The sequence below is a fragment of the Cyprinodon tularosa genome, unplaced genomic scaffold, assembly GCF_016077235.1.
Source record: "Cyprinodon tularosa strain WSP-4 unplaced genomic scaffold, ASM1607723v1 ctg1087, whole genome shotgun sequence".
Lineage (NCBI taxonomy): Eukaryota > Metazoa > Chordata > Actinopteri > Cyprinodontiformes > Cyprinodontidae > Cyprinodon > Cyprinodon tularosa.
The window spans coordinates 181,461-195,039 of NW_024037879.1; the positions used below are offsets into that span (position 1 = coordinate 181,461).

Sequence of the window (13,579 nt, forward strand, 5' to 3'; positions counted from 1 at the left end):
GTGGTATCTTATGCGGGAGTTTTCCCCGCAACCAGTGATGGGGAAAACTCCTGCATCAGATTCAGGTTTGTGGGTTAAAATAGCGGCTCCAGATTACAATGTGTGCAAGAGACTTAAACTTTATCTGGGAAAGTGGCTTAAACTGTGTGTGAAGAGAACTGAAGGTGGCCATGATAGTGTGTGAGTGGCAAGCGTGCGTTTTGGTGTGTGAGTGTGTAAATTCAAGCTTTGTAAGGTGTCTCCTTTAAATCTCAACTATGACTCCTGTACTGTAATGTTAACGTCTCACCCTATTTCTTCTAATGAATATTAGGAGAATAAAATGAGAATATCTTGAGACAAAATAGATACTAAAATTAGGTCGAAATGAAAAACTAAACTATATCTCATGAGCCATAGCAGAAAAAACTTTGAGTAGTGAAATTTTCCTCTGGGCAATTGCTAGGATAAGCTGAACTTTACTGTTTATTACTATTATAATCAGAGTAGCACATTTCTTCATGATATATGTCGCGCACTATGGGAACAAAAACTAGGCGGTGGATTAAAGCTGGTTGACAGAAAATGCCAAATGCATTATAACAATCTTTGACTGGCGGTTAACTTTGGGCACCTGGACAAGGAGGTTGCAATGATACTTAACTGACTTAATTTTTACCAAACAGTATCCAGCTTTTTAATGAGTTTCTAGGTGTGTTTGAACCTTCTGTGACATAAAAGCTCACCGTTGCCCTGGAGGTTGATGGCTGATGGGCTTGATTAAATTCTTCAATTAAATTTTTCAGGGCAGACAGGTTTGGGAACTTTGAAATTCTAGAACATACTCCGCCCTAGCTGCTATTGGAAATGCGATTGTCAAGATTTTGATCTTGATAATCCTCTTAATCAAACAATCAAAGTTGTTTTAAATGATAAAATATTGAGTCATTTATTCCGTTAAAAGTACTGTCTTCTTAAAGAAATCGTGAGCTTTTGCGTCTAACAAGCAGCATAGCAGAGTAATAGTCAGATACTCAATCTACAGCTACATTTTGTTCGTCCTGTGACCTGTCGCATTTATCTACTTAATTCAATTCTTTAAAGTGGAACCAAGTTGTCTATGAAACGTCTGAAGCAGCTTTCTCTACCCTTTTGTAACAATGAAAATTCTTGATATTCATTCCCTCAACGGTTGCTCTGTAGAGCAGTTTAAAACCTAATACTTGTAATTTGTTACCTTGAGAATACTTCCTCATGAGTACCTGTCTAACACCACAAAGATAGTGAGCCCATCCTACTAGTTTAATGTTACATGCTTGTCACTTTATAGCATAAAAAAAGAAAAAACACAGAGGTAACCAAGTTCTTGAACAGATCATTTTCCAATTTTTTTCTTATTTTCTAAACCCTGCTTCAATAAAAATGTTTGTTTAGAAAGAATTCCAGTATTTAGATGTTCCTGGTGAATGAAGAGATGTTACTATTATCTTTTAGTGTGAACCATCATGCAGACGTAGATGGTTTTCCAAACCCTTTTCATATACATAGAAAATGTGTAGACATAGACAGTACATGAGAGACGCTGCATTATCCTCATTTATGGAAAGATGATTATTTATTCAACTGAATAGGTGTTTACACAGTGAGGGATTCTGCTTAATGGTCTTTTTTGTGTAGCAGAATTTTTTTCTACTTAATTCTTTAAAACGCTGTTACAGGTCAAATATTTATTCTTATAATAAAGCTATATTTACTGTATTTTACCTTTTATTTAATGTATTTCAGTTATTCAAAACTACTTTGTTTTTCTTTCATTTTGTATCTGCAAACAAACAGCTCCTCACAGTTGTTATTAAAGTCAATTTGTTTTTGTTGGGCTGATGTGTTTTACTGAATGATTGAGACAAAGAGTTCTATAAATAAATAACTTAAATAAATTAAACATTTTAAATATAATTTATTATCTGCAATAGGATGACATGAAGAAAATTGTAGATAGACTTGAAATTTTTTGATCATTCTATACTTTATTCTCCTCTATTAGTTTTTGTATGGCTTTTGGAAATCCAAAAAATATCACATTCGGTGATTCCTTAGGTTGAAGAGTAGAGTGAATATTTTAAAACATTAAAGAACATTTCTCTCAGTTATTATCACATTGAAATTACAGAAAATGTTTTTGCAAATGAGTTCATATAGTTCTTAAAAAAAAACAATTCAGAAAATCAAAAGAGGTTTCAATGATCTAGATCAGGGGTGTCAAACTGGATCCAGAAAGGTCCGTGTGGCTGCAGGTTTTCTTTCCAACCAAGCAATAGCTTGGGGCGGAAATCAGATTTATTCTGCTAGTTTGATGCCAGTCATCTCATCAAGGGAGTCCAATTTAAATATGATGAATGGAGTTTGTGTTGCTATTGTTTGGTTGGAAAGAAAACCTGCAGCCACACGGCCATTTTTGGAACTAGTTTGAAACCTGTGATCTAGATAAATGAAAGCACAATGAAGCACTTCTACTTAACAGAGTAAATCATCATCTAAATGAGAAATACACACATACATTAATAAAATTCATGTTGGCAGATGTGTCGGTAAACAATATATGCAGGGTTTTCTTCTGTACAAAAGAAAGTGTGCAATCTAAGACAAATACAAGAAGAAAATACAGAAAGTTTGAATTGGCAATGAAAAAACAGGCTTTGTCAAGGTGATAAAACTTGAAAGAAAGGTGCAGCGAAACAACAGAAAAAAACAACAAACACAACTGTTCCAACAAATGTCTTCATGTGGAACAATATAATACAACCATCTAGATTAAATGCAGCTCAGAGATGGAAATCGCTCGTGATAGAGGAACAACAAAGGAAATAAATTTAGGAAAATCTATTTTAAATTATATTTCGTCTTTTCTTTTTGGTGCATTTTTTATACTTTTAATGTTATTTTGAATTGGATTGTTAATGTTTAATAATTCTGATTTGTCAGGCTTTTTGGGGACATTATGGCTACCTTTCCGCTGCAGGTGTTAAAGCTTAATGTTTAGGGTAGTTGTTCACATTTCCAAATATCTGCGGCTTTAAGGGATTTCCTTGGTCCCACATGGGCAGTAAAGGACGCAATGATGTCACAACGGATGGTAGTACTGATCTTGCAGTTTTTTCATTTCTTTCTCAACCTCAGCATCAACATTGCAAAAGGTATGATGCTCCCCACATCGTCTGACTGGGTTGTTTTTCTTTCTGCTTCTGCGTAGCAACATACATACATTGATGAGTATTGATGACATTCAAGTTGGATTAATTCAGACACAGGTCGCATTTGAAAAGATCATACATGTATCCATCTCAGGACCAGCCAAGGGGCCTAGGACAAAATGGAAAAAATCAGATCTGCGTTGTTCAGATTGTCATGACAAGATCAGGTACTGTAAAGGTCTCACATGGCTAAAAAAAGGATTTTGGTCACTTCAGGCTTCAGTGTGAATGTAGCCATTGTTTCTGCATAGATAAGTCTTTTGCCCAAATGCAAGAAATCAATAAAAAGTAGCAAACACATTATAGGAGCTATATTATTTGAGGCCATTTCCTACCATGTAAACATGTTGGTTCAGAGAAAGGCTTTTACATACAGAAAATACAGGGGATAGAATGTTTGAACAGGAAACCCTTACACACAGAAAATAATAATCAAGCAGTTTATGCATCAGAAAAGCTTGGCAATAACATCTTTTTCCTTTTAGGTAACAGGTTCAGAGCAGGTGACAGAGATTTACACGCATTTAGAAGGCCAGTCGCAAAACAAACACACAACATGTAACAAAAGGCTATAAATACACTGATAGGGGCCTGGCAGCTTTGGGGAAAATTATTTAGAACTATTGTAAGCGCTGTAAGTTTTTGTACGGCATATTTTGGAATTCGACCTGTTAATAAAATGTTTCCCCCCATCTCAATCGTCTCCAGCGTCTTGATTTTTTGTCATAAGAGAATTCTACCATTTTGAACCCCAACAACATCAAGGTGGGAACATTTCTGGAAAGTTTACTGGGAGCGATTGTAAAACCACAAACCAATGAGGAGCAATGTGGCTTCTCTAAGCCCTGTAAATATGATGAATGAGGTGTGGAAGCGGGGTTTTGGATTTCCTTGAACCACATTGAGGGATTAATACACCAACAGGATATTGGATTTCAAGGTTTATTCAGTTCCCATTCATTTTGTGGAAGCTTAGGGTCACAAAGCTGAGCCTTTTTTCAGTGGGTGCCATACACTATACCTGGGCTGCTCCTTATTACTAATATTAAACTAATATTAAAGATATGACAAAAGGTCTGGTTTATGAGGTTTGTCCTTATCAAATAACTTGAAATGTGTTTTCAATATGCACTGGTGAGATTTGTAGCTGAGTTCAGTGTCCAGGATGAGAATCAACACCTTCAAGTATAATGCTTTAATTTTCTTTAAAAAAAAAAAAAAAAAGGTAGGCTACCTCTCCTGAGTTTGGAGGAGTGTAATTATTTTAATATAGTGTCCTAATCCATTCTATTCACTTCAGTTTATTTCTATAGCACCAATTCACAACACATGTCATCTCAAGGCACTTTACAGTTCATCACATCATACAGTCAAATTGATTCAGTTTTCTATCTAAGGAAAACTAGTTGATTGCATTGACTCGAAGATAATCCCTTACAGTAAGCATGCTTGTAGTGACAGTGGAGAGGGAAAAACTCCTTTTAACAGGAAGATCCAGTAGAACCAGGCTCAGTGTGAGCGGCCGTCTGGGGTTCAAGGAGACAGAAGCAGAGATACAAGAAGCAGCTGTAAAAGGCAGCCCCGTCCAGGAAACACACAGCGCCAGGTAGACGACATTTTTGGATAAAAAAAAACATCTCAAATGAGCCTCCTGCCAGACTGGAGGGGATTTTCCGTTCAGGGAGCGGGAAGTGTATATAAAGCGTTATTTGAGATTTTGGATGAAAATTGAAAGTACCGGAATATAAATTAAAATCGCAGGCAGGGTTCAACATTTTATTTCAATGTAGGTGTTTATAAACTGATTTGTCACAGTTAGGTTAGAAAATATTTTAGTGGAGTAATAATGAACAGAGCTTGCTCTCTTTTCCTTGCACATAAAATAAATCCATCCTCCTGGAGTTAAACCCCTTCATATCTATTCATTGTTCATAATATTCTGCCAGATCTGTAGTTTTCACAACTTGCATTTAGTGAGAAAATTCCTAGATTCCTCTGCAAAAGTTCTGATTTTTTTAACTCTAGCGATGAGCGCTCATATGCAACAACATCCTGACACTCGGTGATCAAGATGCGCCGCTCTGGATGTGACGCAGAATTTTTAAAAACTTCTTGATAGACTTTGCATGTAAGTCAGATGCTCTGATAACCAGAAGTCATGTGAACACACAATAAGAATTTCATAGCAATATGCCTGATTTGGTCATGATTTAGACTCGGTCGATCATCATCTCCCCCTAGTGGTCCGGAGTACTTTTCTTTTTAGTTGTTTGCATTTATTTACAGTTTTTCTTAAATTTTATTTCTTTTTGCTGCTTGCTACTTTTTCCACTGATCCTGTCAAAGAAATTAGAGTTTTAAATTCATTCATCTCCTACATCTTTTCTATTTTAGTACTCAAACACTACAGTATGTTGAACCCTTGGGTGCTGAAGCTAACACTGTCTTTTGGTGATTCCTTTCAGTTTATAACACATTATAAGCTTATCAGAGCTTTAATCATTGAGCCGGTTGCTTCTTTTAACCAACATAGCATTTGTTGGTGTACTACATCCTCAAGTTTCTGTTTGTGGGCAGTCCTAAAAAAAAAAAAAAAACATCCACACACATACCTGTGATACTTCTCTAATCCTGTTCTGTTAGGAGAGTAAATATTCTGTCCAGTGCATGAAATCAACCCTCTTCGTGTAAAAGAGGATCTTCTGCTTCCCTAAGGTAAGTAATCTTATTATTTAAGAAAGGTGCTTATTACAAGGTAAGACATGAATTAAATTATTAGGTTATAATTTGGTTTGAATGCATGAAGGAATTTGTTTCACAATATTATCATGGTTCTTTGTATTCTTTAGAAAGACTTTATTTTTGTTGTTTAATTTTTTAATGTTTTCCATTAGTGTTTAAGCTGTTATTTAACTTTTACTCATATTATACTCTTCACTTGCCCATAAGGGGTTTATTGTTGACAACACAATTTCTTTTGTCTAATGCAGGTATAAACTGAAAACTGCTTCTTATTCTCATATCCAGGATGAGTCTAAAGCTAAAGCCTGCCATTTTCCTGCTTTCCCTAATCGGTGTTGGATTGATTGTTTTAAGTGCATTTTCGGATTGCAATGGATGGCTACAGAGTTTTGCCCCGACTGCTTGTTTTTCTGATAAAAACGCTGACATGCTGTTTGTCCGTCGTCTCAACCGTGCAATCAAACCGTTTCTGTCTGCAAAGACAAAGCTGTCAGAGGATGATTTTAACTGGTGGAAGGTATGCTGAAAAAAAAACAACAAAACATTAATAATAAATAAGGGGTTGCATGTTTCAGTTCAGGTGTTACTTCAAAGCTGACCTAAACAACACCTTTGTTTTCCAGCGCATACAGATTGAACACCGTGACTTTGCTTTCTATAAAAATACAGTGAGTAAACTCTTTGAGATATTTCCACCCGTTCCTGATCTTGGGAAAGCTTGCTCGGAAAGGTGTAGGACTTGTGCAGTAGTGGGAAATTCAGTTAATCTGAAAGGATCACGTTATGGACGCCTGATAGATTACCAAGATGTCATCATAAGGTGAGGAATCACCTCCTTATTTGTTAAGTAAACAAGTTAAGTTGAAAGGTCAACCAAATATGCTCTTTTGTTTTGTTTAGAATGAACTTTGCTCCAACCAAAGGCTTTGAAGAAGACGTTGGAACCAAGACAACATACCGTGTCATGTACCCAGAGAGTGCTAGCGATTTAGATAACTCTACTCATCTTGTGCTTTTTCCGTTCAAAATACAAGACCTTGATTGGCTTATGAAAGCTTTTACAACAGGATTTTCTGGGCGGTGAGTGTCCAATGTGTTTGTATTTTTGTCTAAATTGAGTGAACTATTCCTATACAGTCGAGTATAATTTGCAGTGCTTTTAAGTTAGAAACATTAAAACAAACATTTTACTACTGGACAAATACAATGGAAGGTGATCGAAATGATCAAATAAAGTAAACAGAAAGATAAAATATGTCATAGGATGAATTACAGACTAAATATTGGCTACATCTACGTTTGCCGAGGAAAAAAACAGGGTAAAGCGATTTAATTGAAAGTTAAGACCATACACAGAGGCGTTTCTAAACCAAATTACCATTATTTATTATTTTGAAATCATTATTAATATGAAACTGTTCCAAGGTACCTATCAGTTGAGGTTTTTGTACAACCTTATTTATTATAGGGTCAGGACCAGTTGTACGGGGGCACAGGCCCCTTTTGGCCCCCATCTAGAACTGGCCATGGTTACACAGTACACGTAAGGTATATGAAACAAAGAAGAGTAAAGAACAGAGGTGGGCAATACTGGGAATTTCGGTATTGATCCGATACCAAGTAAATTCAGGTTAGATTTTGACAATATCAATACTGATATCGATACTTTTTTGTATTTAAGTTTTATGTATCATGGAACAGTTGATCTTTTAGTGTTTGGGGGATTTTTACAATGTTTCGAAGCAATTTAAAACTAAATATTGCTTGTTTTGTTGGCAATACTAAGCCACGGTATGGTATAAGATGGTGACGAGAGGGGAGGGCAAGCTGTAAAGTGTTGTGACAGACAAGGAGACTTTGGCGGATATTATTAAGTCAGTCCATGCAACAGAGAGAAAAGGTATCAATATTTTTTTATTTTTCAATATCAATACCAGTGTTGGTATTAATATTAACGATATTTGGATCAATCCACCCACCTACAGTAGAATAGACCTCTAAGTTCTTCTGGAAAAGGTCTTAAATTGGTACCTAGAAAAATACAGAGACCTTCTGCCATCTCTTCTACCTTATGTTGTGGTAATAACTGTAGTGCCATAAAGAAGATTTCATACCCGCTTTTACATTTTTTACATTAAGTGATGTTACAGCAGCAAACATCAGTTAACAGTAGTGTTGCACCGATACCGATACCAGTATCGGACGGGGCCCCGATACTGCCCTAAAATGGTGGCATCTGCGAGTACCAACAAATAGGGCACCGATACCATTTTGAGAGCCATAAGTTTATTCAACTATTGTCACCCATTCCAGATTGGCAATAAAAAGTTCTACTGGATTCACTTTTTTATTAGATTTTTTCCTGCTTCACAAAGGTAGGCAGCAGCTTGACAAAGCCATGATGGCAATTATTTTACATTATTATGGTATTGGTATCGGCCGATAATGCACAGCCAGGTATCGAGTATCGGTATCGGGGCCAAAAAATGGCATCGGTGCAACACTAACACTAAAAACTGTGTTTTTCTCTTTGATTTTTAATCCAAAATCATGTCCTGTTATCCTACAGATCATATGCACCTTTAAAATCCAAAATTAATGCCAACAAAGATTTGGTAAGTATTGCTTTTGATACACTACACTTTTCATTTGCCTAAAAGGGTAAAGCTTGATAAATTGAAAAGGCTGATCCTTTCTAACAGGTAAAGGTGATTAATCCAGCTTTTATGAAGTACTCTCATATGGTCTGGCTGGAAGGAAAAGGGACGTATCCATCCACCGGTTTTATGACTTTGATTCTTGCACTTCACATTTGTGATGAGGTAAGTTTTAGTTGACTTTTTAAATGTAATTTTCTGTAATTATGTTCATATACTTTACTATTTGTAATTCAGTATGATTAATATTTTCTCTACACACCCCCAATTTTTCTTTTTATCAATAGAAATTTATTTATTAAAAATACAACTTTACTTAAACCTAAAAGAAGAAGATTTATAGTTCTTTACCATGCTGATATCCTTATTTATAAAATTTGAAGAACTAAATTTCGTGAAAATCTTATTTTCTAATATTCCTTATATGACTCACCCCATTGAATATATTGCAAAACTTGGACACAAAGTCTGCGGATGTACAGCTCATTTGGGAGTGAAATATCCGACGATTTGCGTGTTCGGGTGAGACAGTTGCTTCTGTCCTGAATTTATCTGATAAAACTTTCCTCACGGCATTTTAACGGACCCATATTAGGACCAACAGCAACACATTCATAGACTGTACAAAAGGGATCTTTGTTAATCGTCCTCATAGAAAAGATTCAGTTAACCATCTCATACAAATTTACAGACGTCACTGTTCCGATGCAGGAAACTGGCTGCTGTGACTGTTGACAAAAAGTCAGTCAGCAGCATTTTTTAAGAACCGATGGTAACTTCTATCGTGTGAATGGTGCTTTTTATGACTACCAACCTGAGAGGCTTAGACTATAAAACAATATCTAACATTTAACATTTTAATATCATTCAGAATAAATGCAAACATTTTCCCTTCAATATGCTATCAAACACAATATTTCACCTTCCAGTTAAAATACTTCAGTCAAGATGACAAGTCTAGTAACATTCAACAAAACTACTCAGTAAAGATAAATGAACAAGGAAAACTTGTAAAATATCAAAACGAATAGCAAAAGGGACAAATAATACCACAAACTAATAAAAAGAAAAAAATATATAGTGAAATTACATTTCAGCTCGCACCATGCACACAAATGATCAGTTCAATCTGAAAAACTCACATGGAGACAAAAGACAATTAGACAAAATTTATTGATACAATTACTTAGTCTTTGGCGCTCAAACCTCAGCAGGAAACATAGCGCTGAATTTTGATAGATATGCATGAACAGGAGCAAAGAATAGGACTGTTACCCCCCCAGGCCTGAAACTGGTGGTGGAGATAGATGAAGTTGGTCAGTCTGTAGACTGCTGGTTAGAGAGACGGTCTGCTGAGCTTTATGGGGAGATCCAGTGGACCTTGTGAGCTGATACTAGAGCTTCACTCAGGGAAGATGGAAGTCCAGCTTGGATAACACAGGTTGAGAGAACCTGTCCATGATGAGCAAGCTTGATGCGACAGTGGGGAGGAAAAACTCCCCATTGGGAAAGAACCTCTGGCAGAACCAGGCTCAACATGGCGGTCTTCTGCCGGACCGGTTTAAATGAGATCCGGAAAGAGTCTGGGAGGAATGACGCTCTGATGACTTTTTAGCTACGATGGTGGATGAGGGGCTGGACGTGGGTTGAAACGGTGTCATCTAAATAAAGTCAGACAGCGCAACCACCACCTGCGCACAGGAGCAGACGAGTTACGGATCAGAGGCCTTTTAAGATGAACTTTGGATGCTGATTGGCTTTCAAAGAGGCGTGGTTCAAAGCAGATTGGCTTTTTCGTAGGCGGTCGAAGGGTAGTATTCAGTTTCTTCAGTTGAACTTCCGCCTAGGCTCCATATTGAAGGCCTGATTAGATAAAAAATGTCTCGTGTAAACATGCAAGAGAGACAGAGTTTTTTTTGACAACCACATGTCCAGTGCTCTGTCTGAATGTATTCAATGAACTGCGTGCACTAAATATGTTCATATTTCTAATGAACGGCGAACTGAACGGATCAGTTTTGAAGGAATGAAAGTGAACGAGAGCGACGTTCACTCTGAGAATAGTGAGCACCACACATGCTCGCCTATTTGTTAACTTGACAACGACACTTTTCATTGGATAACATCAGGTTTTATGGCACTTATTAAGGCAAACGGCAAGGCAGACCAGCATGTCTGTTGCTAGTACTAGTCCGCACGGTTCAGACTCATCTACTGTGGTTTCTGATGCCAGTTTAGCAGAACACTTGGCAGTTTCATGTACTCCCAAAGGAAGACTTGGACAGAAAAAAACTAATGTCCCTGTGCAAACTGTGCCCACTGGGACTTAACAAAGAAGTTTTGTCAACCAGTAGTTGGTGTTTGGCTCCTCTTGTTTTTTTTTGGGTTTTTTTTACCAATGCCTTTCTGGTCTCTGTCATGTGTTCATCCATGTGCCTGCTTATCTTTACTGCTATGATGTCAGACAGGAGACTCCATGTTATGGAGAGTCGGGCTATTCCACGTTTTTGATAGTTTTGTCGATGTTTTTGTGCCCACCAAGACTTACTGTAACAAACAAGTTTGTACGTCACCAAGTCCACTTCAACTTTAAAGCATCCAAGCTATCTTGGGAAGCATCTGCTACTGAATGAGGAACGTAAGAAATCATTTTGAATCCAGATCTTTTCAGCAGAACCTCAATGTCCCTGCATGTTTCTGAAGTGAGTCTCTGTGTACGTTGGTTAAATAAAGGCTTCACTGCACATCCAATATACTTTGAATAGAAGGTATATTTTATTTTCCATTCGTTTTTATATATTCTGATCACACATTTAAAGGGTTAAATATATGAGGTTCTGTTGTGGAGGATTGTGGCTTTATTTACCAAATGAACTTTAAATAGTTCATTTATAGGTTAGTGAACTTAGTTCATTTAAAAAAAAAAAGTAATCTTTGAACATTAACTATTTCATTTTCATCTGTGTGAACTAAACTTTGAGTTTGTTCTTTTTGATTATGAAATGGCACAACATTGCACACATCATGATTGGATCATTTTATTTATGTGTGCATGTAAACAGAGATTTTGAACTTTCAATCAACCAAGATTTATATTGGATTTGGATTTCACAGAGCAGCATACTGCTCTCTGAAATCAGGAGCTATAGATTCCTGGGGTACAAAGCCTGACTTAAGAAACATAGATAAGCGGAAGTTGTGAAGGCTCCATGACAGTATGGTGAAAAGAGGAAGGGGCAAATCAAATATTAAAGGACGGGTCAAACACATTTACAAATACAGCAAACCAAGAGGATAAAACTATAACAATGTGTTATCCATGTGTTTTTGTTAACAGATCCATGTGTTTGGTTATGGAGCAGACAGCGATGAAAACTGGAGCCATTACTTTGAAGCATTGGAAAACAAAAATCTTAAAACGGGACCACATCCAGGACAACATGAATATGAAATAATAAAACAGCTGGCTGATGAAAAAACAGTTGAGCTTCATCAGGGTTCATGATCAAAACCTGATTATTATTTCTTTTATAAATAGATTATTATTTCTCATAATCTTTTAAAATCTTTGGTTTAAGACTATTTATGTTACACAACATTAACATTGGTAATATTATCATGGGCTGGTTGAAAATCATTGGTTTGGGATTTTCAGTTTATTTCACTTAAGTCTGCATCACAGAATTATATGGGAAATTCTCAGATTTTTGTCTCCCTGTTTTCAATCCCTTAATGTTTGTACTTTACATTTTGCTATTAAGCAGATTTCTGCTAAGTTAGAGTTGATGACTACACAATGTCATAATGCAGCGCAGCTGAAACAGTTATCACAAAGTTTACATTTTACTTTAATTAATTTATAGCTTCTAAATTATGTTATCATATGTAAATCTGAAATAATTGTGATGTCATCCAACATAATCCCTTACCCTCCTGTTTAACTATAAGCTACTATTTGGCAATGCACGGGTAAAATGAAGGTGCGAAATAAAAACAACTGTTATCGAAACACATTTATTTTTTCCTGGATTAAATTTTTTCAAAAGAAAAATGTTGTTTGTTATCCACCATTTCAATGAAGTGTAAACTACAGTTTTACGTAAGATCTACTGCAGCTGTTTCTCTTTTGTCCTCTGATTCCTTTTTCACGTGTTTTTCTGAGATATTTTGTTTCATATTATCTGGATGAAAAGTTTTTTTTTTTACATTTTAAATCTTTATTACAAAGACTTGCTCAGGTCTGGTTATTTATTTATTTATTTTACCAGCCTTTAATTGTTCTACTACGTGATAAGATGTTCGATTGTAGTTTGACTTGAATATTATGGTATAAGTAATCAGTGAAAAGATCTTGTCTTTAGAAACTGTGCTTCCTAAAGGTTGGTCATGCCAGCTTTGAAAACCTGAAAACAGGAATTAGAATGCAAACAGAGAGAAGGAAGCTTGGCAAAGGGTTTCATTGCGTGACTTGTTGGAAAATAGGTAAAATGTAAACACAGATGAAAGAAAAGAACACTGATACTGAAAATCCAGTAATGCAACATTATGTAATGCAACATTTAATGGATTTTTTTCCTCAATATATTTTTAATGACGTTATTGTCAGATACACTTAAGGCAATAACTGAGCAAACAATACAATAAAATGCAAACAGGACAAGATGCTGACGATTCTGATGGAGATACAATAATCATAGTCCTTCTTTGTGCACTGACCTTGTCTAATTGCGTGTTATTGAATGGGGAAGCATAAGGTTCAGAAGGTTTTGAAGAAATGTGTTTCCAGGTTGGGGCTACCAATGACCGGTTGACATCTAATACATTTTCTAAAATGAGAGGTTTGATTCCCATGCAGATTTTTTCGTCTTTTTTTTAATTTAATTGTCACACTTTCATATCTTAGTTCATGCAAGATTATTAAAAAGTCAGTTAAAGTTAACTTCCTGTGTT

At 36.1% G+C, this 13,579-nt stretch overlaps 1 protein-coding gene across 2 annotated transcripts; it reads left to right on the forward strand.

Moving 5' to 3' along the window:
* Window positions 1-5,831: 5,831 nt before the first annotated feature.
* LOC119788161 (CMP-N-acetylneuraminate-beta-galactosamide-alpha-2,3-sialyltransferase 1-like) lies at window positions 5,832-12,644 on the forward strand. 2 transcript variants are annotated; one of them, XM_038292332.1, is made up of 7 exons: window positions 5,832-5,945; window positions 6,258-6,489; window positions 6,596-6,792; window positions 6,873-7,052; window positions 8,542-8,587; window positions 8,675-8,794; window positions 11,967-12,644. In XM_038292332.1, the coding sequence occupies exons 2-7, from the start codon at window positions 6,259-6,261 to the stop codon at window positions 12,132-12,134; spliced, it is 942 nt and encodes a 313-aa protein (XP_038148260.1). In that variant the 5' UTR covers window positions 5,832-5,945; window position 6,258; the 3' UTR covers window positions 12,135-12,644. The 2 variants fall into 2 exon arrangements, with proteins under 2 accessions (XP_038148260.1, XP_038148267.1); XM_038292339.1 differs by having other exon boundaries at window positions 5,861-5,945; window positions 6,221-6,489.
* Window positions 12,645-13,579: the final 935 nt, after the last annotated feature.

Bases quoted from the DNA above. Each gene is read 5' to 3' on its own strand.
- LOC119788161 (XM_038292332.1), top strand. From the start codon at position 6,259: ATGAGTCTAAAGCTAAAGCCTGCCATTTTCCTGCTTTCCCTAATCGGT. The intron at 7,053-8,541 runs GTGAGTGTCCAA...GTTATCCTACAG, and splicing joins ACAACAGGATTTTCTGGGCG to ATCATATGCACCTTTAAAAT. The intron at 8,588-8,674 runs GTAAGTATTGCT...CCTTTCTAACAG, and splicing joins TTAATGCCAACAAAGATTTG to GTAAAGGTGATTAATCCAGC.